The following is a 25,932-nucleotide window of genomic DNA, read 5'->3' as shown; positions in this document are numbered from 1 at the left end:
TACTTCATGAGCCCTTTGCTTACTGTTGCTTTTTCTTTTCTAAAAATGCAGACTTGGAAAGTCTTAAGAGTTGCAGCTTAGAGTGCAGGAAATTTGTAAAATCCTAACCTCAGCATACTTAAGATGAAACTGTTTTTCTTACAAGAGTATGTATCAGCTCTATGTCAACCTCCATTTTTGCATACTCACATCCGTGCAAAACTTGGTTGGTCTCCAATTATGGCAAAAATGAAACTTTGATTCATGCATAATCATTGTCTTCAGTGCATCAAAGTGTTTCATACTGACCTGGCGCTGTGTGTACAGCCCAATGTGTGTTTCCACTGCAGAGTGGGCCACAAGTGGGAGTCAGTGAAACGAGGTAGTGAAGAGGAAGTGACTTCATGGAGATTGTGGCTTGCAGTCTTTGTTCAGGAAGGTGTTTGACTGTGGGGAGATTGAAAAAGTTTTTTTCTCACATTGTGTAGAGGACAGACAGTCTGGCTTAACTTGGTGTTACTACATTGAATTTATGATAAATACAGAAGAAAACTTTCTGAAGTATTGTATTTAGGCTGCTTTTAGTATAATGTATAGTTAAATCATTGTGCATTAAGGCTCTCTTCTCCTGATGAGCAGACTGTCTCTTATCTAGATGAACACAGCTGTTGAGCTTCAAAGGCAAAATTCATCCAGGAGTGAGTGTGTTGTGTGTCTCTTTGTGTGCTTTTTGATAGAGATGGGCCCTTTAATGTCGGCTTTGCTCTGTCTTGCCTCACTGTCTGCACCATGCACGCATTGGTATAAAACTGACCGCATGCTCCATTGCCTGGTTCTGCCTGACTGTGCCGAGGCTGCTGTTGCAATGTGTGTGTTTTTTGTGGTTTGTGCTCTCGTGATGCTACGTCTTTGTAGACCATGTATACTCCTTGTTTGAGCTAAGAAGCTCCTGCCTGTTTGCCTTTTGCCTTGTTTTTAAGCTTTCCTCAATGCTTGTTTTCCCCTTGCACACACCCCTCACAGATGCACACTGTTAACCATAAAACTCTGCTAGGCTTCTGAGTCCTGGTCTTTGAGAGCTGTTGCTTCCCAAATCTTATTTTATATCTAAGAACCTTTCAAATTTTTGTGATTGGGAACACTTTCAAGTGTACGTTTCCTGTTGAAAACAAACATGTTTTATAGGGTATCAGTGTTTACATCTATACACACTCTACCTGTATTCGTGGAGGTTTCTGCTTTGATCTGAAAGGAAGAAAAAAATAATGTGCTGGCAGACCATGAATACAGAGCTGTGGTTATTTTTTCAGTACTTTGGTTTAGTCCCACACAAATTTAGTCCACTTAATTTTTGTCCTGTTTATAAAGGACCTCCGTAAAATACATGTCAACATTTTTAAACAAGAATGACGGCATTGGATTCCTTAAAGGAAATCATATAGCCCCTCTTAAGAAACAATTTTATCTAGCTTATATAGGGGTTTTAAACTAATTGTGCCTGACCTTAATTATTATTTTAATATAAATAGCCGCTCTTTTACAGTCATGCCTGCCAGATAACATCACCTCTCCTCCTCATATATTACTAATAACTTCTAACAGTAGGATGACTGTTTATTGTGTTCCAGTTCATAAAAGGAAAGGAAAAGAAACTGCTAACGTTTATATCAGCAGGTCAAAGCTTTACAAAATCTGCTGCAGATTTCTAATTTTGTTGATTGTTTCTAGTTTTATTCAGTTTTACTCAGATTGTTGCATCCCTTTACTGAATGCAACAATCTGAATACTGAACCTGTCTATGGTTCAGTATTCACAGGTTTTTTCTGTGGAACGTAACTGCAAGTTATTCATAAAATAAAATTGCAAATTTGCTGACTGTTTTGTAGACAGCAAACTAAAGTCTTTTGTTTGTTTTTTTTTTTTTTTTTTTAACTGCAGGTTGTAGAGCTAAAATACATAGGCACAATGCTATGTGACATGCTATTGCCTGGTGTTTGCAAAGCACCCAATCCAGGAACACTATTAATTTCTCTTGGTGCTGATTGGCTGAAGACTAGACTGTAGGTGTTACCTGCTGTGGTAGTGCTAACGTTTTAAAGTATATTTGAACTAATAAAATAGATAGTTTTAAGTATTTTTAGAGGAGATCTGAAGTAGTTGTAGACTTTTCAGTTGTAAAGGAAATATTTTTTGGGCTGCATTAGGTGAGCAGAAAATGTATCACAAATAGATCAAGAAAGAAATTGTTTGCTGACTTTTAATGACGGGTAACTTTCATTCGGGTAACTTCAGACGGGTAACTTTTCTAACTTTCTAAAGTTAGAAATGTATTTGTGGCAGAAGAACAATTTTAATTAAATGTTTTTGCTGGATTCTTAATGTCCTCAGTCATTTTTGCACTTCCTGTTGGAAGATTACCACCTATGCAGTTTGTACATCAACACACTTGAGGCAATCTCCTTTTTAATGTGGCTTTACTCCTCTTTGAACCATAATTTTTCTTTGGACAGATTTTTATAAATGAGAGGTTAACCATGGAAAATTAGGTCTTATTTCCTAAAAAAAAACAACATTCTGCAAGTGAAATTTCTTGGTATTCAGATCCAAAATGGGGCTTTTGTTTCGGACCAAACATGTTACTTGTGGTTGCTGCAGTCTCAGAAGGCAGCAGCCTCCTACAACACACTGCAAACAATGCTCAATGGTGGGCCGAGGCAACACAAAGAGCCAAAATACGTTGACCCTGACTTCCAAACTCCACCAATCCTAATCTGATACACAGATATCTGATCTCCCATCCCAGAGGAGTTCAATAGCCTGCTGTCAACATCGTCATCATTGTAGCATCTCCTGTGACCGTTACCTTCCTTTTTTTCTCTACAATGAATTATAGAATTATAAAATCAATATCATTTCAGCAAAAGCGTCCATACTCTTGAGTATCGATATCAAGATCGTAGCTATTTGAACTCAGTCAGATTATGCTCATTTAGGAGAATCATGCTGCTCAGATGGGAATAACAGACTGCAAATCCACAGTATAATCTCATGCATTGCTTCGACCTTTGCTTCTTTGAAAGTAACAAATGCATCTTTGTTTTTCTGAGAACTGAAATGAGAAATTGGCACGCTCAGCTCCTACTCTTGCTCTGTTCATGCCTGCAGACACTGGGACGGTGGAGGAATGAGTGTGCAGACTTCTTGGTTTCGCAGTGAATTAGAAGTGACACTTACTGCAGGCTGGCTGTGTTTAAGCCTTGTTTAGTCTGACTGGGTCTTAGCTGAGGACTCAAACCATCATTAGGCAGTGAAATGACTCAATGTTGGGAGAGATCTCCAAATACGTAGAGTAGTGCAGGGGCTACAAAAAGATGAGCAGTAACCACTCAGAGGAAAATAGGAAACATGAAATGAGATAAAACCTTTTGTTTTCCTTGAGTGATTTGATTGGCTGATTCTGAGGGAGAACTTGGAACCTCTGGGCCAAGGCGTGTTGTGGTCAAACCCTTTGAAAAAATAAACAGATACGTCTAACATAAACACGACTCTCTGGTTGGTCTGAAGCAGACTGACAAATGGCTCCACCCAGGACAAGAACAGCACAGCAGGCCTTGCCACATGCTCTTCTGCTGCTGTCCAGAGACGCCACACTGGTCCAGTTTTTCATGCTCACACATTAAACGGTCCAATTAAAGGGACGTAAGATCAGTGGGACGTCTTCCTGAAAAAGGTTCAACTGTGGAAGCGCTGGATGTCATTTTAAAAGCTTTAAACCTTTGTCTTTCCCTTTGTAAACCCCCTCAGACATGCATGCTGTTCCACTGATGCAACAGAAAGCAATAGACATGTGGGAGCAGATGAATTAAAAGCTGTACATTTTTCTTAAAAGTAGCACAAGAATAGAAGGAACCACAGCAAAGCAAAGACGACGATAAGCAAATGGAGCCCACGTATACCAAAGTAGCATGAGACGAATAATTAACTGGTTTTTGGTCAACGCCAAGCCATGAATCTTTGTCAAAACATAACTGTTGCAGAGAGGAAGTAAATTATATTTCCTTAGAGTTAGCCTAATGGACTCTAAAGCAGGAAAGCAGAAAGCTGGATTCAGATCTGAAGACTTAAGCTGCTAATTCAGTGTGTCATTTGTGTTTGAGCACAGCTGTTTACATACAGCATGTCTGTCAGGCAGCTGACAGACGCACTGATCAGGCTTTTCCTGGCTGATATCAATTTTGACTGATTCAGTTTTTTAAGGATTATGACACATAAATATGAAAGAAGTCTGTGCTCAATATGGATGAGTTACAAAATGATCTCCATTTATGAGTCAAAGCATGGGCCTCAGCCTGATTTTATTAAACTAGAAAAAAGTACATGATGCTGTTTATCAGACAAAAGTTTTGACATTATTGATTTTGATTCATTTAATGAAAAAAAAAATCTTCAACTTTTCATAATATTTTTGTGGAATATATTACATATAAGGATGTATAATCCAGAAAGTTTATAAAGTTCCTATTTGCTTACTGGACATCTTTAATGTTTTTTAAGAAAATAATGAAGGCTTACTTAAGAGGGCCAGATCTGTTAGTTGCTGGTGAAGGAAGTCAAAGGAAAACACATCTGATCATTTGATCAGTCAGCCACTGACTGATCAAATGATTAGTGTTATCACACTTGTTTATAAGAAAGAAATTTAAAAACAACTTTACTCAGTATGTAGTGTTAAAGGGCAGTAGTAAAACAATAAGACATTTTATAGCTAATTTACTTGTGCTGTTAAGAGTTTAGAAAGAGGATAACTTGTTGGCAGACCATGTTCACACTTTATTTCTTACCTTTTATGCATATAAAATGTTTTTTTCATTCAAATATTTTATTAATAAAATGAAAATGTTGGTATTTTTTTCATTGGACATGAGTTCAGAGATGAAAACATCACTTTAATACATGGGTGCATTATGTATAGGAGTAATGAATGGTTATTAGCTATAGTTACTAGGAATAATTGCATTTGAGGTTTATTTTCGTTGACATCTAGAATCGGAATTCCTTTTAGTGTCATTGTGTATGAAAAAAAGCACAAGAAAATTTTAAAAATAGTAACTCTCGAGGAAACACAGAGCAACTGAGATTTTATGGATTGATGGATGGATGGATAGGTAGATAGATGGATAAAGACCTTGTCTAAGATGAATTTGCTGTGTTCAGTGCAACAAACATGTAGCGATTCTCTTGGGTAAAAACGCTACACGTTTTAAAAAAGAAAACCTGATTTAAATATCACATTTCCCTTGCTTCAGAGAGAATATCAGTGTTTTGAATTCACTGCAAGTCTTAAAAACTCAAGTTTTAAAAACTTTCCCTGACTTTCTTTTGGGTCCCCTGGGTTTGAATAGTCAAAGTGGTGCAAATTTTCAGGGGGAAAGCACTTTACATTCCTATCTCAGATGAAGAAAAAATATATATATGTTTTTATTTCATGACTTATTCAAGCCATGAAATAAATAATGGCTTATTTCATGACCATGAGAAGGCCATGAAATATACTTTTTTGTGGTTTATTTGAAAAGGCTTATTTTGAAATAAACCATGAATATTTGAAAGAAAATGTAATATTTGCTGGACTTTAAAAGTAATAAGTCTTTTTTTTGCTCTCAGTGTTTGCTATAAACTGCATTTTTATCCACAATTAGCACACTTCATTTCAGAAATATGAGTTATGAAACTCTTTTAGTGCTTGGTCTTGTCCATTGTCATTGCAGTTTTGACATATTTTATTTGTAATCGAACACATCTTCAATTCATTAGGAAAAAGGTTAAGGAATGTGAATTAAAACAGTGGGCTAATTTAATATTGGCCATTAAAAGCCCTAAAACATATTCAGAAAAAATAGACTATTAGTGGTCTGCAGACTGGCACCAGTTAGCTGTTGCATTAAGCATTCCTAGTTGTGGTTTGCACTAATCTAATGACATTGCTTTCAAAACTGCAACAATATTGTTCTTTCAGGATGATTCATTATTTATTACTCAAAGTACAGAAAAGGGAACAATGACAGTCAATGGTCAAATAATTGGTTTAATGGTCTGCATTAGCTTATTGCCATCTTACAGGGTCAAGTCTGCTTTAAAAATGCAGAATATTCCTACATTATGTTCATTCACATTTCAAAATGCCGAATTTCCACCACAATTATGAACTTTTGGAGAATTTAAATTATATTCAAAAGTCAGAATCAGATTATCTTTACTGTTTGACAGCAGAATTACCAAGCGCTTTCCATTGAGTTTATGCTCCCCTCTCATTTCTACAGTGGAAACTAAACAACTTCACTACCCCACACTGGAAAACAGAAATGTTTTTATTTCCTTAGATACATTAATCAAATGCATTTTGCTTCAGCATGCAATGTTTGCAAACTGTATGTGGCTTCTAGCCATTTCTTTTGTTTGGATTTTGCCTGCAAAAGACTTCAAATAAAGCAGAGAATAAAGCTGGAAATGCCGTGTTCAAAAGTATATTTGCAGATGGGTTACCAAAGCTTGTTAGAGCTTGTTTAAATTCTGCCTAAGACTAATCCTGATATTATTTCCCATTTTAAATCACATCTATGTTTGACACATTCAAAAAGGAAAGGATCATTTAATGTTTATAGTTCCATATGAAAATAGACTCTTCACGTCACTGAACTTCCTATCATTATTCTCTTTGTTTTTAATTGACATATGTTTCTTTGGAGCAAAATTTCTACAACTTGATAACAAATATTGCAAATATGTAAACCAGAATTCAGAGGAAAAAAGAAAAATTTCAGATAAAAAGTGAAACATTTCTACATTAATCTGATCTCAACATCATAAATTCAGTTTGAGATTACGGGAGACTGTAAAGCTCAGTGGTCATAGATAAATGTCACACAAGCTGTGCAACAATGTGAACACGACATGACATTGATCTGCTATATATTGATTAAGCCATTAACACCTGATTCAACCAGCATCCATGTACAGTATACTATTATTGAACATAATTAGACAACTTAGATGTAATTGTAGTGGGTATGCTTAAGATTTTCAAATGATTCTTTCCTTTTTGTAATTTTGGCCTGATAACCTGGTCCTTATTGTTATCTCTTATAAACTATATTTGTATGTACAGCATGTGGAAAAACAAATCTAAATTTTATATTCGGTTTTTGATACAAAATGAATTTTGAAAGGAATTTTGTTCTCCACAAAACCTTCAACTGTGAGATGTTTAAAGTGTTTCTTGCATGTTTTACTTGCTTCAAGTCTCTCCGCAGCAGCTTAATGAGATCACGATCTGGGCTTTGACTCTGCCCTGGAGTTTCCATTTCTGAATTATCAACCACTCTGTGGTGGATTTACTGGTGTGTTTTGGGTCATGTAATGTTTTTACTTATTTTGTCACATTCTTCTCACATACCCACTGATACTCAGCAGGATCAGTGATGGGGATCTATCCAATCACTAGCCATTTGAATTTGGCTTTACATTGCAAAAGAAAAAACACATTTTATGTTGATTTTGATTGCTGCTACTTTAAATTTATTGTTGTAAAGCACATGCTTTAATTAGATTACCCTCTCCCAAATGCTTTCAATGCAATTCATTTGCTTGAAGCTGTCTTATTTCCAGCTTGACTAGATGGATGTAGCAGATGAAAACAGTTTGATGGAAGAATTTAGAAATGTGGCTCTCTGATGGTTTTTTAAAGCCCAACAGCAGACTGAGAGTAGTTTCTTGTGCATCGCCCACTGCAGTGGCAGCCGCCTGATATTATGGTGCTTTCAGACTTTAGCAGATTTTATTGGCCGTTTTTATCATTTAGCCACCTAAAAATTTATGTTCCTCCGTCATGCAGCAGATGGGCCACTACTGGAGGCATATGATAATTTGAGCTGTTATTTCAGTGCCTCTTCAGAGGGTTTCTGGAGGTCTGTTTGAGTTAATGGCTGGTGACACCTGTGCTTGTCCTGAAGAGAGAGCTGTTAAACCTTTACAGGCATAAAGTGCAGAGCTGTCTTGGTTTGTTTGGTATTTTCTCTTTAACCGGGTGGAATATAAGTTGCATTTATGTTTAGTTACAAACATCCATCCATTTTCTGCTCACCCTTGTCGCTAATGGAGTTAGGAGGGTTGCTGGTTCCTCTCCAGCTAACGTTCCGGGCGAGAGGCGGGGTCACCCTGGACATGTTGCCAGTCTGTCGCAGGGCAATACAGAGACATACAGGACACACAACCATTCACACACACACTCACACCAAGGGAGAATTTAGAGAGACCAATTAACCTGACAGTCATGTATTTGGACTGTGGGAGGAAGCCGGAGAACCCGGAGAGAACCCATGCATGCACAGGGAGAACATGCAAACTCCATGCAGAAAGATCCCGGGCTGGGAATCGAACCCTTGCTGCAAGGCAACAGCTCTACCAACTGCACCACTGTGCAGCCCTAGTTACAAACAAGCCAAACAAAACATGAATGGATTCTTTAAGGTGCCTTCAATCTTTCCATGTTTCTGAACAGAAAAACTTGTGTCACATGTGTCTAAATGTGAAGACTATATGGATCATAAAGTCCTTTTATATATTTGAAGCGTGTGTTCTGCTTGTGATGTGCCTCCATATTGTAAAGCATGCATATCTATATTTGAAGAATGGCATAAAATCCACAGTGTCTCACTGAGTCACGGCAGGGTGCATTACTATTGCCAAAGACTGATAATATGTTTTAAATACTGAACTCAGGCAGTAAAGCATTTTATCCAACAGCAGCAGTGATAGCAAAGACTTGACCTCAAACTTGAGTTCATGAAGTGAGGGTTTATTTGTGTTTGCAAACATGGAGAAATCCACGCTACATTAGTAAGTTTGGATCTGCAAGGTTTAAAATTTAGCTCTCTTATGTTGGTCAGTAGGTCTTGTCGGATAAGTCCTAGTAGAGAACTACATATTTGAGATTACAGCCTTAGTACCTTCATGCATGTGGTAAACAGTTTATGTCAGCTTGTGTAATTTTAAGTTAATATGATAGAGTTGAGCTTCTTCCTTCACATTTTTTAAAGCTGAAATACTTATGGGCTTTAAAACGTAATCATTTGATCGCTTTAGCTCTTCTTGGCAGCTGGTCAGTAAAGGCATCCCACTTGTGCCAGAGCACCTTGCTTTTCTCGATACGTGGCGTGCAAGCAGCCTACACCCTGAATTGCTACAACAAGGGAGACGATGACCCAGAATCAAGTTGACCTGAGCGCTTTAAATCAAGACTCCACCAGAGGAAATAAATTCTCGCCCCACCAGGACGCCCAGCGCCAAGTAGGACAAGTAATCCAGACAGAATAAAAACGTCCTCTTAGAGGACGCTTACAGAGAGAGGGATAAAGAAGTTAAAGCTTCTGAAACTATGAAAGAAGGGATGAACCTCATACTAAGCTCCAGCAGTACTTTTGATATCGTGATGTGTTTTTAAATTTCTCAGGATTGAAATTGATATCAGGGAAGGCACAACAATTCAAATTGTGCTGATAAAGATTTTTATTTAGTGTGTTTTGGACAAAAATGACATTTCTGTCACATTTTAAACATGACAAAAATGTCAATAGTGAGACTAAAATGAGGCTTAATGCAAAGCGTTTGCACACACAAACATATACAAACCACTTACTTCAAATTGAGTATTGTATTTCTGATCACAAGTTTATTTATTTATATTTCTTTTTATCAGTATTATTATTATTATTATTATTATTATTATTATTATTATTATTATTATTATTATTATTATTATTATTATTATTATTATTGCTTTGTATACTTTAAGAGTTTACTTGAGTTAGAAGTAATTGTTTAGTATTTTCTACTTGTTTGGTCTTTCTGTGGGCGGAGCCTGTGGCTTTAAAATCAGGACTTTACGTCACAGGGAGTCGGTGTGTGATTAGACTCCTGAGAAGTCACGCTGAAGGTGATGGACTCTTGCACTGAAGGTACTGCTGTTTATGTGTTTTTAACCTGTCTTGGACATCCTTTGTATATATTTCGCACCTCTCCTCTTTGTTCACCTGAAGAAAAGCATGATAAATTTCATTGCTCATTTTTGTTTGTTCAAGTCATAATAGAACCTTGCCACAGAAACATGTAATTAATCAACTCTCTCTTCTGCCCCCTGTGTTGTGAATTTACATGGTTCTTCACTTCTGATACCAATAGCAGCACTGTATTTATTTTTTTTTTAAATTATCAAAGTAACCTTTTGAAAAAAATCAGAAAAGCAAAATGAGATGCATCAACTCACCCAACATTAGGCAGTACCTAAAACATCATGCATATTCTAAGACAAAGATTTTGAAACGTTTACTATGACTACCATCACATCCTAACTACACAGATGAAATCAAACTTCAACTTTTGGCCACAACAGCAAAAGATGCAATATGTTTTTCCAAAACCAACACTAAAACATAGAGATGGTAGCATCATAATGTGTGACTACTGTTCTTTAGATGCTGAGGTAGTTGAAATTTTGAGCAGTTCAGTTTATTAGTCTTTTTTTGACTATGATGGATTTAACATTAATAGCAAATCAGTTTTCTGATATTTGCGAGTTCAAATATTCATCCAAACCAATCATTCAAACTGAAATCTAAACGGACCTGTTGAAGTTTAACCACCAGCTTCATGCAGCTGGCTTTTTGGAAGGATGCAGTGCAATGGAGTGTTACTTGTTGGAGCATTCTCTGTAGGGATTTGTGGCTGAATGAGCTCTGCTTAGTTTTTCTGCCATGTGTTCACACAGCAGCTACATTGTCCCTATTCTCTCCTTTGCTGCTGGTTCAGATGTTTTTAATGAAAATTTTGTTTTTGTGAAAAAGGAAAAATCTGTTGCTGCTGTTGCTTGGGAAATGATTTTGGGTATGTTGTATATGGAATACATATTGACTAATGACAACTCAAATCCACTCTGTGGCACTGTTTTGTAAACCACAAATAGGACCAGTGATGTAGAAATGGTACCTACCTTTGTGCTGAAGGTGTGATTTTGGTGCAGCTGTTTTGCTCTCTGAACACAGACTTGCTTTGTGTCAGCTTGACACATCTGGGGGTCGTGTTTTGGCTAATGAATGCAGCGGTCAGAAAGGTCAAATTCTGAGTCTTAACATCTAGAACCAAGTCCTTCCTGTTCTAATGACCAATCGTTGCGTCTCCCGATATTTGTGCAAGCTTTTTCAGCACCAGCTGGAAGATTCAAGATAATTGGTTGCATGTGATAATGAGGCAGCAGGGTGAAACTTAAGTTATTAAAAAGATAAGGTCATGAAAGTTTAAAGGATGGTGTCACACTTTAATAATAAAAAGTTACACAATTATCGTCAATTATTTTAACAATGTACTTACCAGCTTAAATGGAATATTATGAGAAGGTGACAATATGTGGCAGCTTTTAATCAAGCTGCTTTGTTTTTATGATTTTGTCGAGAAAAGAACATGTTCTTCAGAGTGGTTTATTTAATATCCAAAACTTCAGGAAACACCTCATTTTAACTTCATAATATTTTACAGCCTTACAGTCATTCTTCAGTACATTAGATCAGGAACTTTTTTGTGATGGACTCAAAGGTGTGTATAATTGGGAATTGGAAGAAATGTAATACCTGGTGTGATGCGTTGAAAATGTGAAAATGTGCTATGCTTTCAGCCTTTTGTCATCCAATGCCACTAATTGCCTTCAAAAATCACCTAGTAGAAAACAGAGTCTACCTGTGTGAAATTTGATCTCCATATAACAGTGTGGTACAACTGCAAACCAATGAACACTTCTTTCCACCTTTATATAAAGGCCAAGCAAAGTTAGCATTAATTAGAGAAGCAGAGGAGTTGCAGAGATACATGTTATGTTATGAAATGACTGCACAGTTCTATAAAAATATTCTAAAGCTTCAGAGAAAATAATACAAAAAAAAAAAAAATAACACGGCACTCTCTTTTATCATGAGGTCCTACAGCTTTCTTGTCTCAGCATTTTAGGTGTGAGATCATAAATAAAGAGGGTGAATACTTAAATTCTGCAAAGGCCCTGTCTGCAGACTGCATTATTCTTTGGATTAATATGGATTACTTCCCGGTAAAAGGTTAACCCTTTTGTGTTGATTGCAAATTCTCAATTTCCATGAGCTGTTATGAAAATGCTGCATGTTTGTGATTGTATGGGTGCTGGATTTATCAGCAAGATACTGTTATCTGCCACAGATATGGCTGCACAGTCTCGATTTTTGCATCTTTTGTTATGTTTGATGCATGTTGCTTTCTTTTAGGGCTCATGAATGAAAGTAGATATCACTTTCTGAAAGTATTTGTGGTCCAACTAGGTTTTTTTTTTTTTTTTCTGCAAGTCTATCCTGCTCATTCTTAAAATGAAATTGGATAGCGCTCTTTCCATGCTAATGGCTTCAGGAAATTATCTCATTGTTTTTCCCCAGAGGTGCTGTAAAGAGTTGATATAAATCCTCAATTTCATATTGAATTCTTGCACAAATCCAATTTTGCATTTCTTATTTTTTAATGTGACTGAGAGGAAAATTGTCTTTCATAATACAGTCCAGACAAAAGTCCATGAGTTTGTTAAAGGGAGTCAGCAGGAAGTGACATATTTGTATCTGTACAGTGAAGGATTGTGTGCATCATTTATGTGACAGCTGTAACTCTCTCAGTGAGTGGTCTTGGTGGTATTTAGAATCAGCCTGTGGCATTAGTGTAACAAATAAATGATCTAGTACGACCTGTAACCATTAGGGCTGACCTGGAGCAAGGGCCCAGAGATTCAGGGGGCACAGGCATGTCACAGTTTGTATCTGCTTCCTGTAATTTTGCTGAGTCTTCAAACAGACACACTCCAGTTACATTTTGTAATGACATACATGAGTTTGTACAACTATCATGAATAGACAGACATGTAGATAAAATAGACAGAAACATGCTCTGTTGGACACACAAAGCCATTGTCTGCAACAGTGGAGGCTTCTGTTTCTGCACATGGAGCGTCCTGACACAGCACACGCCTCTTCCTCCCTAAATGTCACACAGTGTTACTTGCATTAATATTGATGCAGAGAGCAGCTGGTGTTTGTGTGTGTGTGTGTGTGTGTGTGTTTTTGTTCTTTTGTGTAAATGTTACAAAACACCACTTAAGTAACTTGACAGCCATTTCTCTGCTTTTTTAAAACTAAAAATGGAATCTTGTAAGAGATTTTCTTATCATGGAAATTATTAATATTGGATCATTAAAAAAACAGATATGTTTATTTTTTTTTGCAGTTTATTCTTTCTGTTTAATCAGAGTTTATTCAAGAAGCTCAGAAAGTCAAATGAACAAAGATCAGAGTTCATGTGTAGAACACAGGGTTTCCAAGGTTTAAGTAGTATTTTAAAGAATAAGATAAAACAGCAAATTGTCTAAAAAAAAAAAAAGGTAAGGTATTTAAAAAACGACAATCATTTGGGGCAAAGCTGATATCAGCGCAAGCATTCTCATGGCTGAAAATAATTTCACCATGTTAGGTTTTAAATCTGAACATGTGGACTGGTCTCTATAGACCAGAGTGGGCAAAAATACCTTTGACATTTTAGGCTTGGTTAATTTAGACAAAAAGAAAAAACAACTATTCTTGAACTAAAAGCAAATATAGGAAACAAGTGAGAAAGAGTGATGTGTGGAATTTTTTTCATGGTCAAGCAACGCTTTGATTGAGATGTGAATTTCCAGTCCACCATGCAAAAAATAAAAACATTGCTGTGCTTTTTTGATTAGTTGCAGTTTTTACCACTTAGCTTTGTAGATGCCTTTGCATCATCAGCCTTGGGCATGAATATTCTGCCCTATGAACTTCAGAAAACACATTATTAAGACTGTAAAATTGCTTACAATGTCTTCATTCTATTTTCACTCATAAAAACATGCTGGATGAATGCTTGGTTCTCTGTGGGTTCAGTATACAGACTAACTTATTCGTGACCTTACTGAAGAGCAAGTGTCAAATTTGGTTTTAAATGCAACATAAAATGATTACTGCTAAGGTTATGGCTATTACTACTACTGATCATAACAGTGATTTTGATAATTATGTTTACAGATAAACCAACTAACCTAAGTTTTGCATATGTTTACACATTTTCATAAAACCGTTAACTATCAACAATTTTCAATACTATTACATATTTAGCAGCAAGCCTGCAGTTGGTTGCTTTATGGTAAGTTATGAAACAACACTTAATTATGATGGGTGGTGCTCCTTCAGTTTCCACGTCATGATGGTGATTTTATGGAAATATTTCTAAACAACTCTCTTTTAACTTAGTGAAAAGTATATACTACCCTTCTTTCAGCCAGCTGACCAGGAGTGCACAATAACAGGCAGGGAGCGGCAATGCTAGAGAAATATAGCATTTATCTGGAATTCGAGAACTTTAAATTGTAAGAATTGTATGATACAAAATACTACTATAACTTTTTAAAAACCTTACATTGAAGTAAGAAACCAACATTATAGTAGTCGTCCTAATCTCAGTTTCAGTTGTAATTTATCAAGCTAATCCAAAATGTTATTGCTTGGGAAATGCCATGTTTACCCTTTTGACTGTATTTTTTTTCTAACCTACTACAGACAGAGTAACATTAGCTCATCTGCTTGCACAACCACAAGACGTACAGCAGAACATCCTGTGAACATAACACAGGCGCATGCTGCCTTCTGTTCTCAGTTTTCTTCATGAGCAACTGCTGATTGATGGGGTCACAGCCTCCATGAGGGGAGATGTTTTAGTTTGGCAGCAGCATGTTTCTGCAGTTTGTATTAACCAAAATGTCAGCTTTTCCACTTTATGGCTCTTTATCACAGTCGGAAGAAAGTTCAGTAAGAAAACATTATAAAATGATGTCATGCATTCTTAATGGGATAGAAGTGACTGAATGGAGAGTCTGAGAAGATGAGGGCTCCATTTGAAGTCATTTGAAAGTCTTTTTGAAAGGATATGGCCTTATAATTTGATAAATTTGTACTAAGATGGCCGTTTACCATTTACTCTGTTGCTCTCTTCATTGTTCTCTAACTCCGGTGGTGTTTTTGGAGTCAGGAAGCAATTTCCCCTTTCAGAGAAATGTCTTTTGAAAGTGTTTCTTTTTTCAGATGTTAAGGAGAATGTTTATGTGAAAATGTTTTTTGACCACAGCTCACACAGAACTTCTTAATTCTTAATACTTATTTCTGAGTGCAGCTTCAGCATCATGTACTTTTCAGAATAAATAATTGTTGTGAAGATGCATTCCAGATGCATCAGATTTGAAATGTCTTGCTTATTTGTGTTTTCACGGTTAGACATTTTAATCCAAACCCCTACAATTGTGGTGCTTTTCAACATGTTATTACCGCTGTCATGAACTGACTAGATTACTCAGGCATTTTTCTAAAGAAAATGTCGACTTGGAAAAATGTAATTTTAACAGTTATGCCTAACATGTCCAATGATTGAAAGAAAACAGAACTTTTCTAATTAATATTTTACTTATTTGAGACTCTTGGATCTTTTAGCTACTAATTACCTTCTGTCTTCTCTGTTATAAATATGACATTGCTCTCTGGGTCATTTCTCTTTAAGAAATTTTAGTAAGTGTGGAATTTGCTGACCAGATGAACAGTCAGAGCAATAACTAGAGCTAAAAACAACTGTATCTGTAACAATTAGCACTGAATGAGGACTCACATTTATCTTTCCAACATACAGAGTGCGTTACAGTTTTTCATGCTTGCTGTTAGAGAAACGTAGCAAATAGTAACATGCTGGGGTCACCAAATCTCTAAGGAGTATTTATTTTATGTGCTATGGACTTACTATCCTTGATTCCTGCTCCCAAACTAAAATTTCACAATGTTTTCTTTTTTGTGCATCCCCAGCCAATACTAATGAAACTTGATCAGTATGAACTATAAACATACTGAACACCTTTAAAAACAGCTTCTGCTCATTATAAATCAAAAAGCTTTATTAGAACAAGATTTAGAACAACCTCTTTTCAATCCTGGATACTTTGAATAGATTTAATGACCTCATCGGGTTTATTTTTTGGTTCTCAAGACTAATAGGATCACTAAAACAGACCGAATTTCAGCCGGGCAGTTAGTGTTCATAAGAGGTTTACAGGAAATCCTGTGGTGCTTTAATATTCTTCTGGGTTTTGACGCACTCAACGCTAACATCTATGTTTTTATAGTTTAATACCATCCTTGCGTAATCATATTTATTTTTTTTTAGATGGAAAGTCTGGATCAATTTCACTTTAGCTGATGTGTCAAAATATAAAAAACGTGAAAGTAAAGACGCCCTATACACTTACTGTTTTAAATTTCCATATTGTAGCCTTAGTCTAACGGACAAGCAAGGACTGGAAATGAAATGAAAATGGATCATAATGACGTGAATGCTTCGTGAGCCTCTGTAATCTGTTGTGTTTTGTTCAGTTTCATCAATCACCAAATTTAGCTACAATAAAAACCTCTATGACTGGAAGAAAACACCGGCTTAGAAATGTTGCATTCCTACTGTGTGTTTAGGGGCCTGTCTCTGTTTCACAATAGACTTTCTTTTTACAGTTGTAATCTTGGAAAAACAGGCAGACTTAACCAGCAAGTCAAGTATAGTTGAGGTAAAAATATACAGCATCCTCCACAATTAGTGGTCCCCTGGTGAAAGGTCTTCAAAGAAATTCATCTTTTACTGCAAGAGCATGATCTCTCCCTAAAACTTTTGAAAAAAATAAAAAGAAAGCTTTAATTTGAGTAAATTAATTCAGTGGGAAAAAAACTTCCTATTTATAGAATAACCGGTGCCACAATTGTTGGTACCTCTGCTATAAAGACATTTGCAAATAAGACAGTGCTCAGTCTTATATTACTTAACATAAACAGAAAGGAATGTTTGATGATTCCTCTTTCCACAATCTCTTAATTGTCCTGCTTCCTCTCACATGCTCTCTTGTTATCAGAGCACCTCTCATGTGAGGATACAGATGAGGAGACCGAGATGGCCATGAAAGTTGGTTGATTTTATCTACGATGAATCACATTTGTGCTGTTTTTCACTATCCTCTTGAAAGACTTGATGGTGACAGAACACACCAGATTTTGATTTTAAATATCCAGCGATTCTTAAGAGGACATGTTGAATACAGGCCCACAGTATCACCAGTCCTCCACATTTCCATATGATCATATTTTGCTTTATTCTAGACTCCAGTTCTTGAAAGCATGTAGTGCTTGTTTAAGACACTCCAACACAGCTGCAGTAACGCTTGATTACCTACTCAGTGTGTTATCATGCTACCATGTTGGTAATAAGCCATTTATGTGATTGTGTTGCAGAGTATTCAATCAAATGCTCAGCCTTACACCTGTCCTGAAGTACCTATGCTGTTCCAGTTAATGTAGAAAACTTGACATGCTTATATTGGAGATGGAAGGACAGCATAGGCTGCTAAACAACAGGTTGGTATGTTGATTGCGTCTAATGGTTGCTATGGAGACCTTGTGATGCCAGGACACCGTGTTTCTCCAAAGGTGAGCACAAAGATGAGCTTTGGATAAGATTTTATCTTCCTTCCTACACTCTCCCAAAAGCTAACTTGTACCCTGACATGAGTGGCATGTTCTCCTGTCTTTCCAATTTTGCACAGTGTCTAAGAAAATTAGGCCTTTGTGTCATATTTATACTCCAGGAAACCAGGAAGTGAAAAACACATTAAGTGAGTGTTCTCTGATCTATTAAGATAAATATTAACATTTTACAGTGACGTCAATTTTATGGTACTTTGTTAAAAAAGTATATCCTATTGAGTAATTTATTTCCTTCATTGAGCTTAAATTATTGTAGGAGTTTTCTTACTTTTACTTTTGTGATATCGTGCCTCTTAAATAGACAAAACTTTTATTTGCATGCTTTTTATACATCATTACCATGGGTGCCAAAAAATGTCAAAAACACAGTAAATAGGAAAGAAAATGAAAAAAATGTAGAGGAGCTTTTTAATTTTACTATTTTAATATTCATTATTATCCGTAGCAATGTTTGCATTCTGGTTGACCTTGATCACAACAAAGCTTTGTGTTCTGCAGCTGCCAATTTATGAAGGCAGATTAAACAAAACAGCCATTAAAAATGCCCAGCAACTGTTTTTCTGAGGTTTCTTTGAGCAGGAACTGTTTACTGATAGCAGCAGCTTTGTGCCCATGGTCTGACCTGCTTTTTTTGCAGGATAATCAGCATTGCATTTAGGTTTGGGCTTTTACGTAATAATATGAAACACAAAGTGAGTGCATGGGAACGTTCATGGCTGCAGCCAGGGAGCTGATTGAGGTCAATCTGTGATTTGCTGCCTTTTCCTCGGGTAACGCCGGTGCTGCCGCTGTAGGGCTTACAGTTACCTACAGCTCCCCTGTTTTACACAACAAAAAGCTCATTTTTGCCTCTTGCCATGGCATCATGTCAGGTTTTTTGTTGTCTCACGTCTTTTTTGAAGCACTTTTAAAGAGCCAGTGGCAAAATAAACTGCTTCTGAATTTACAAGTTACTTACTGAATTCTTGTTTTACCAAAGCAGTGCTGTCTAAATTTAACTCCTCACCTGTTTTTAATCTAACGGAAGCAAAGCTGCATATCAGCATGTGGGCCCATCAGTCGAGTCATCAAATGGAAATTTCTTTTTACTCCCCGTGTCGCAGCATGTGATCACACTGCTGTTTACTTCAGCTCTTTGTCTGCCGCTGTGTGGTTACACAATGTTTAGTTTGCCAGATGGAAGGAGGTTATTGTTGTAAAAAAAAAATGTTGTTCTTGGAAAACTTTGTTAGTCTCGACCTACACTCTTAGGTTTCAAATGTGTGGGTAGTCTTTAGATAGTTTATCAGGTTTTTAAAGCTTGAAAGCAATGGTACACAAATAAACCTTAACACAAAATTGGGCCTGGCTCAAATATATTGCATCAACATATTAGATATGTCTTAGGTAGAAGGTGTTGGTCCCCTGCTTTCATAATTTTTCCTCACCATCAGACTTTATTACATCTAATCATCCTTTGGAATCGGAATGTTGTGCATATTGATGCTGCTATAATGATTAATTTTCAGTTACTTTGAGCAGTTTATGAAGACGTGGCTTTAAATCTGTTCTAAAACGTTTGTTGGCTTGAATTCTTATTTTTTTTTATTGACTGAAGTTGTATTAAAACCATGATAAGGTGTTTGACATATTACCCATCCTTAATCTACTGAGCAGTTTCCATTAACTTTTTCTGTTTATGTAGAAATTAGAAAGGAACCAAGCATTTGTTGCGATATCAGCAAGTGATTTTTGTTTTTAGTCCTCACAACAATCCAGTGTGGTGAAATATTGGATATATATTATGATATGTAGTAAAAAGAAAAAAAAGTGAATAATTCTTTCGCAAAGTGAAGCAATATCACCAAAACAGAAACAGCAAAATGTAACATTCGAGGAACCTTTGTCTTTTCTGATAAACAACCTTATCATGTTACCAACCACAGAAACCAGAGAAAGGAGCAGGCAGATCGTTTCTCCAGTGTATCTTCAACTTAGCATAAAGTTCAGCACAGAAATGCTAACTAAGATCATCTTCTTGAATTTGGTCTGAAATTTTGATCTCTTGAAATTTTAGCACATGATTTATTATTTAACATTTCCTTCATTAAAATCAGCTTATGTGAATAAATAATGGCCACATGTCAGCATTCATTCCTGTAGGAAGTTGATACTTGTTTATTAGCTACCAATGATGCAAAAAGACATTTTGATTCCAACAACGATTACAACTGATTTTGAATATCAGCATCGAATTATTGCTCAAGCTATTCATCTGTGTGGGTCTGTTTGTGTCTTTCTTTCTTTTTTTTTGTGGCTCTGGCTTCACTTTCACTTGTGTGTTTGTGTGTGAGTAACATCATTACCTCTGCTCTGATTCCCTCTGATTCGATCAGCAGTCGCTCCTGGTTTTTGAATTCCCAGCATTGACGGTTTTGACCATCAAAGACAGTTATAGCAAACACTGACCGCCTCCTTGTTCATCACTCATCCTGCCTGAAGTTAACTCACTTTCTCTTCTCTGATCATCATGCAGCGGTGAAAATGTTAACCTCTTCAAATAAAATAAAATAAAACATCTTATGTGAGGTGTTTCATAGTCAGCAGGTTTGAGTCACAGACATGTAATTGTCTGCATTTTCTGCATTATTCATAAATCACAAGAATACATTGGTATTCATTCAGAGACTTTTTTATTGTTAGGGAAGCTCATTTAAAGTCAGTGGGCATTGAAATGCCCCCAGCACAGACCATTGAAGAGTATCTTTCTTTTTGAGCCCTAGATTTTCTACATAACATCAAAGATTTAGAACTTCACCTCAAAGCAATTTGTTCTTTGTTCTTGAACAATATAAGAGAAGCATTTTCTCGGCTGTGTGTTTCTCATTTTCTCTGATTAGGCATAAAATATACTCCTGGTGAATTCAGGTGCAGAACATGTATGCGACCTTTTCTTAGCAATAAACATCATCTTCCAAACAGTCTATTTCACTCAGCATGATGCTTTTCCTCCTTAGCGCTAATGGAGCATTAAGATAGGCTCAAGAACCTGGTTTTATGCTGCAGAATGGATGAGAGCACAAAAAGGAAAATAACTATTTCTGAGTTCAGGTAATATCTTATTTTTTTTTCTTTAAGTAGTGTGTGATGCTTTCAAAATCGGTGCACGGGCTTTTTGGCATTTAGTAATATTAGAGAGACAAGATGATATTAAAGGGAAGGAGAATGTGGAGAAATAGTTGCCTAAAATCTAGAAATAATTATTGGATCTCGTTGCTTTATGTTAGCAGTTTTTTCCTTTAATCTCTTTTAATTAATTTCCCAATTTCTTGTTTCAAAAGTTTATAGAAATTTTAAGTAGGTTTTTTTACACTTACATGTACATTTTCAAGACAAAGTGCTAAGGTCAAAGGCCTTTTCTCTACTTGTATGATGCATATAGAAACACAAAAAAATCCATTCTCACATCTTTTCCTGCACATTGCTAAGCAGCTGGCTGAAAGAAGGCACCTACAATTTTCCTAATTTACAAGAATGCTAGCTTGTTTTCTAGCTACAGGAAACAAAGATCTTTGAAAATAGAGAACACAAGATCTCAGTTTTATTAAACTAATACTGTTAAAAAAATCAAACATAAAAAACAACATTAACACCTTCAAAATACTAGATGTTTATATCTTATTTTTTCCCAATTGCCTAACACACTCAAATTAAAGTTTCTTTAATTTAATTTAAAAATTCTCTACAAGTGATTTAAACATTACCAGTACAAATGAAATGACTGTTAGATGCACAAGTCCAGCCAGAATCCAGACTATTAAAATAGTAAGTTAATTTTTTTTTAGCAGCTTTTACATCTCATGCATAACAGACCACAAAGTAGTTCACTTAACCAGGACAAAATACTGTAACTACTTAAACCACATGTAATTATTATTTTTTATTTCTTGTAAAAATGTAGTTGTGTTCTAGGTTTCTTGTACAAATCTAGTACACAAACTGCATTTTCAGTTTGTGTACTAGATAATAATTCTGCTGCAAGCAGAATTAAAGAAGAAATAATTTGAGACCCTGCTACTAATCTTTATGTGTTTGGCCTTGAGGTGTGACCCAGGTCCTCATGAATCATTTGCAATGTCAAATACATTTGTTGCATGAAAGCTTTTGTGTCTCTCTCATTTATGTGAACATTACGTTTTGTTAGGAAAAAATCAAGGACATTCTCACATTTTGACCCTGAAAAAAAAACCTAAGCTAGAGTTCAATTTTTGAATCTTTTGAGTGTTTTTACTGTATTTCAGAATAAAAGAGAAACCTGACATAGACTTTGTGCGCCGTTACCCCCACAACTGAAAATTATGCGGTGGGAAGTGATTGTTCAGCGTGTTTCCTGTCCATGTTTTTAGCAGTTAGGTAGGAGGTCTAGAGGAAACGTGAAACTGACGGCAGACTGGAGGCAGTTATTGGTTGCTTTGTGAAACAATTTGTCTCTTAATACTGGATAGCAGGGTGGTTTTTATTACTGAGCAGCTGCAGACTTGAGGAAATGTTCATCAGCTTTTCTACAATAGTGACTTTGGCATTTGTGATTGGTAAGGGGCATTTTGTTTAGTCTTATTGCTTCATATTTCAGATGTTTACTTTCCTCCATATAGTTTGATTGATCTTTCTCCAGCTTCCCTTGAAGCTCTCACTTGCCACAAACACTTTAGCGGACTTACCGTCAAAGAGGATGGAAAACTATTTTTCAGAATTAGAAAAATAAATTATCTCCTCTGCGGCTCTGTTTCTCCTCGGCGTAGCACTCTTCCCCCCGGTTATAATTTTTTCTGTGCTGTGCTTCCAGCTCTAGGGAAGTGGTTAACCATGATGAAGAATAGCTGTCAGTTCGGTAAAAGCTTGCAAAATGAACAAAAATTTGTAGTAGCCATCAGTGATCAGTTTAGTAATAAAAATGAATATTTTTTCTTTTTTGTTGTTAAAGAGATTTTTTTTCCCCTGAAATCATATTTCTCTCTTTTTGGAAGGAAAAATCATCCAGAGTTTTGCAGGTAGACTTTCAATAAGTGAGAAAGCAATTTACCATTTCTTTACAATTAACAATCTGAAAAGTGTGGTGTACATTTGTTTATAGCATCAGTCTAACACCCCTGATTACAACCAGTCGCTTTCATGCCAAGACATTGGGACAATCTGTTAAAATTTCACAGCCATGAGTCTTGGGCTCCACATAGCTGAGTTTAAAATAAATCACCTCATTGGAAGAAAATAAACATGCGATTTTCCTCATCATATAACACATGACTGACAGAAAACTTGACTGGACGAATCCTTGAACACACCTTGCCTATGATGACATAGAGTAGGTCCAAATTTCATCAAGAAAATAAAACAAAAGGGACAGAGCCAGAGGTACAATGATTTAGATTGATACATATTCATGGCCCAGGTAAAATATGTTGCAATTCCTGAAAATGTATACACACAGACCCACTCCATCTGAACATAAGGGTCTAGAAGTGAAAAGCTGCTGGGGGCATACTGTAGAGGACCTCCTGCTGAAATTTAAGTGAAAGAGGTTAAACTCAAAGGGGCTGAAAAGAAATGCATGCCGCACTTTCCAGACTATTATTGGGGAAAAAAAATAAAACCATGTGTTACTTTTGTTTTGGTTTGTAATTCTGTATTATTTTGAGTTGGCCCATCACATAAAACTCCTGGAAAATTCAATGAAGTTTGTAGTTGTGACATGACAAACTTTGAAAAAGTTCAAACAGCTTGAATAGTCTTACAAGATGGCATATCTCAGTTATTTCTGGACATTCTCTTTTTGATACCTAATAACACGATATTCTCTCTCTGTCTGCTCTCTCAGGTCGTCTACTGGTGATGAAAGGATGATGATGAGGATAAAGGGAGGAGGCCATAGCCGAAGGTGTAGACCTCGCTAGAATCCTACCTTCCCAGCAACTCCCCCCCCCGCTCCACCATCACTATCCTCATCATCCGCCGCTCCCGCTGCTATCCATCTCACCCGGCGGCATGGCCAACCACCTGGAGCTGATCCAGGAGCTGCAGCAGCTGGACAAGGTGCCCAGTCTGGAGAGGCTGCGGGCGGCTCAGAAGCGCCGTGCCCAGCAGCTGAAGAGGTGGGCCGTGTACGAGAAGGAGATGCAGAACAAGAAGAGGAAGGCCGACAAGAAGAGTCGTAATTTAAACAGCCTTCAACAGTCGGAGTCCAAGAGACGGGTGTCCTTCGCTGCTAGCGTGGCTCTTCTGGAGGCTTCCGCCAGGAACGATCCCGATGAAGGTAACTGATGTTGTAAATTGCAGAAATTAATGAACCTTCTAAGAATTATTTTTAATGAAGAACTATAGCTTACATCATTTATAATCTTCTATTCCTCTACTGTAAGTGGGTCTTTAATCATTTATATTATGTGAGAGTTTTAAACTGTGTGTGGGTTTTAAAATATTATTTGGTTTAGTCATCAGACTAATCACTGAAACTCCTATTTTCTGAACTTTTACACACAGAATAAAAATATGGAAATGTGCAAAATTCAGGCCAGACTTCACACATGTAATGGTCATGGATTTTAAAGAAGAGGTGATTTAACTTTATATTAGAAAAATATATTGATAAAGCTTTCCTTTTACGACGCTGCAGGATCTGAAGAGAGCCTCAGAATTTTGTCTGTTCATTATTTACAGAATATAAAGATGTTATAGCATGTACATGCTATTTAAATATCTTCTTAAACCATAATTTTTAAACCTTTCACTGTTACTCAAAATGATTAACTTTAGATTTTCTTATTTCTTCAATGACATCCAAAGATTTAAGAATGTTAGCCCTTATGGAAGTGTTCATGTATGATTCTTTCACTGATTGGAAAATAAAAAACAAGTTTTCTGGTTATCGAACTGAAAATCACTCACTTCCAGTCAACAACAGGTCTCTCGGTGCCTCTCGTGTTAAAATGCCCGGTCATGTTTTGTTCCTGAACTGAGCACCTTGTTCAAAGGTATCAAAATGTCAGGAAAACAATTAGCTCAGCTTGCACGCTGAAAACGCTTCTGGAAATTTGTTCTGCCACAAGTCCGCTTTATCATTGTGAGAATAATGGAGTTGTCACACTGAGATGATACTCTGCCAGTCTTTTAATTAAAAAATCCCCCTCTGTTTGGAGATAATAATTGTTTTCCTCCTGTAGATCCTGTCCCTCGATGCTTCGGCAGCGAGTCTGTGATGGATAAATGATAACATGCTGCTATCTTTCATATATGACATCTAATTTAATGTCATTTTAACCTGAAAGTGCTTTGATCGCTTTTAATCACAACAAAACCAACCTACAGTGGCACTATTATCTTTTCTGTTTGCAAACTGTTTCAACAGATTTAAAAGCCACCGCAAGGCTGCGTTATTTATGTAATAATTATAATAACAGTACCGACTACATTTACTTGTAGAAACATGCACATCAGCTGAGGAATGTGAAATACCGTTTGTGTTAGAGACCCTGTTGTTGTTTGTTACTGGAGTTGTGGTGTCGGATTGATTTTTGGAAATGGTTTAGGGAACATTTAAAGAGTGTTGTTGGGCTGCTCTGCTGGGTGCAATTCACTTTAGGGCTTTTAGCCTATCAGCTACAACTTTCCTCTGAGTCTTCAGTTTGGCTTGGAAAAACCACACAAGGCTAATTAATAATCTTTGTCCACTTCCAAGGAGGGAAACATTTAGATGGAGACGCAGCTTTTTAGGGATTATTACCACACGGAAAACCAAAGGAAGATGATTTCAAAGCCTTTAGCTCATCAGAGAGCTTTAAAAGGCACTTTCTTCTTTCATGACAGGACAGACTAGCAAGTCCTTTAAAGTTGCTGCATTATTTTTGCACATTTATAAAAATACATAAAAAGGTAATGTTTTATCATAGTTTAACTTTGGTCCAACATACAGCACTGGTCAAATGAATAGGCATAGTTTTGTGTTGGGAAACGTACTGTGGTAGATGTTACAGCGAAATGAAAAGAAATAAACAGATTGTGTTTTGAATCAGTTTGTGTTCATAGGTCACTGAGTTTGACTTGTTTTACAGTCTAAAAAAATCTTTTGCAGACTTTTAACTCTATGGATGTGAAAATGTTGCTGGGAGAAATCTTCTCTCTAAAAATAATTTAGAGAAGCATAATTTAGGTTTTGTGAAGTCGAGCCTGAAAATATGAGATGTTAAGATAAAATCCAAACACCTCATTCTGTCGAGCGCAAGGGGGAGGGAAT

The 25,932-nt window shown here is 36.5% G+C and overlaps 1 protein-coding gene across 2 annotated transcripts in view; it reads left to right on the top strand.

Moving 5' to 3' along the window:
- ppp1r16b (protein phosphatase 1, regulatory subunit 16B) overlaps positions 1-25,932 on the top strand; it is an 83,062-nt gene that overhangs the window by 6,982 nt on the left and 50,148 nt on the right. For both annotated transcript variants that reach the window (XM_044122403.1, XM_044122404.1), the window contains exon 2: positions 23,521-23,955. In XM_044122403.1, coding sequence (XP_043978338.1) covers positions 23,688-23,955 — 268 coding nt within the window. In that variant the 5' untranslated portion in view covers positions 23,521-23,687. The remainder of the gene's footprint in view (positions 1-23,520; positions 23,956-25,932) is intronic.

The sequence above is a fragment of the Gambusia affinis genome, linkage group LG07 (genome assembly GCF_019740435.1).
Source record: "Gambusia affinis linkage group LG07, SWU_Gaff_1.0, whole genome shotgun sequence".
Taxonomy (NCBI): Eukaryota; Metazoa; Chordata; class Actinopteri; order Cyprinodontiformes; family Poeciliidae; genus Gambusia; species Gambusia affinis.
This window is presented reverse-complemented; position numbering and strand designations above follow the sequence as displayed.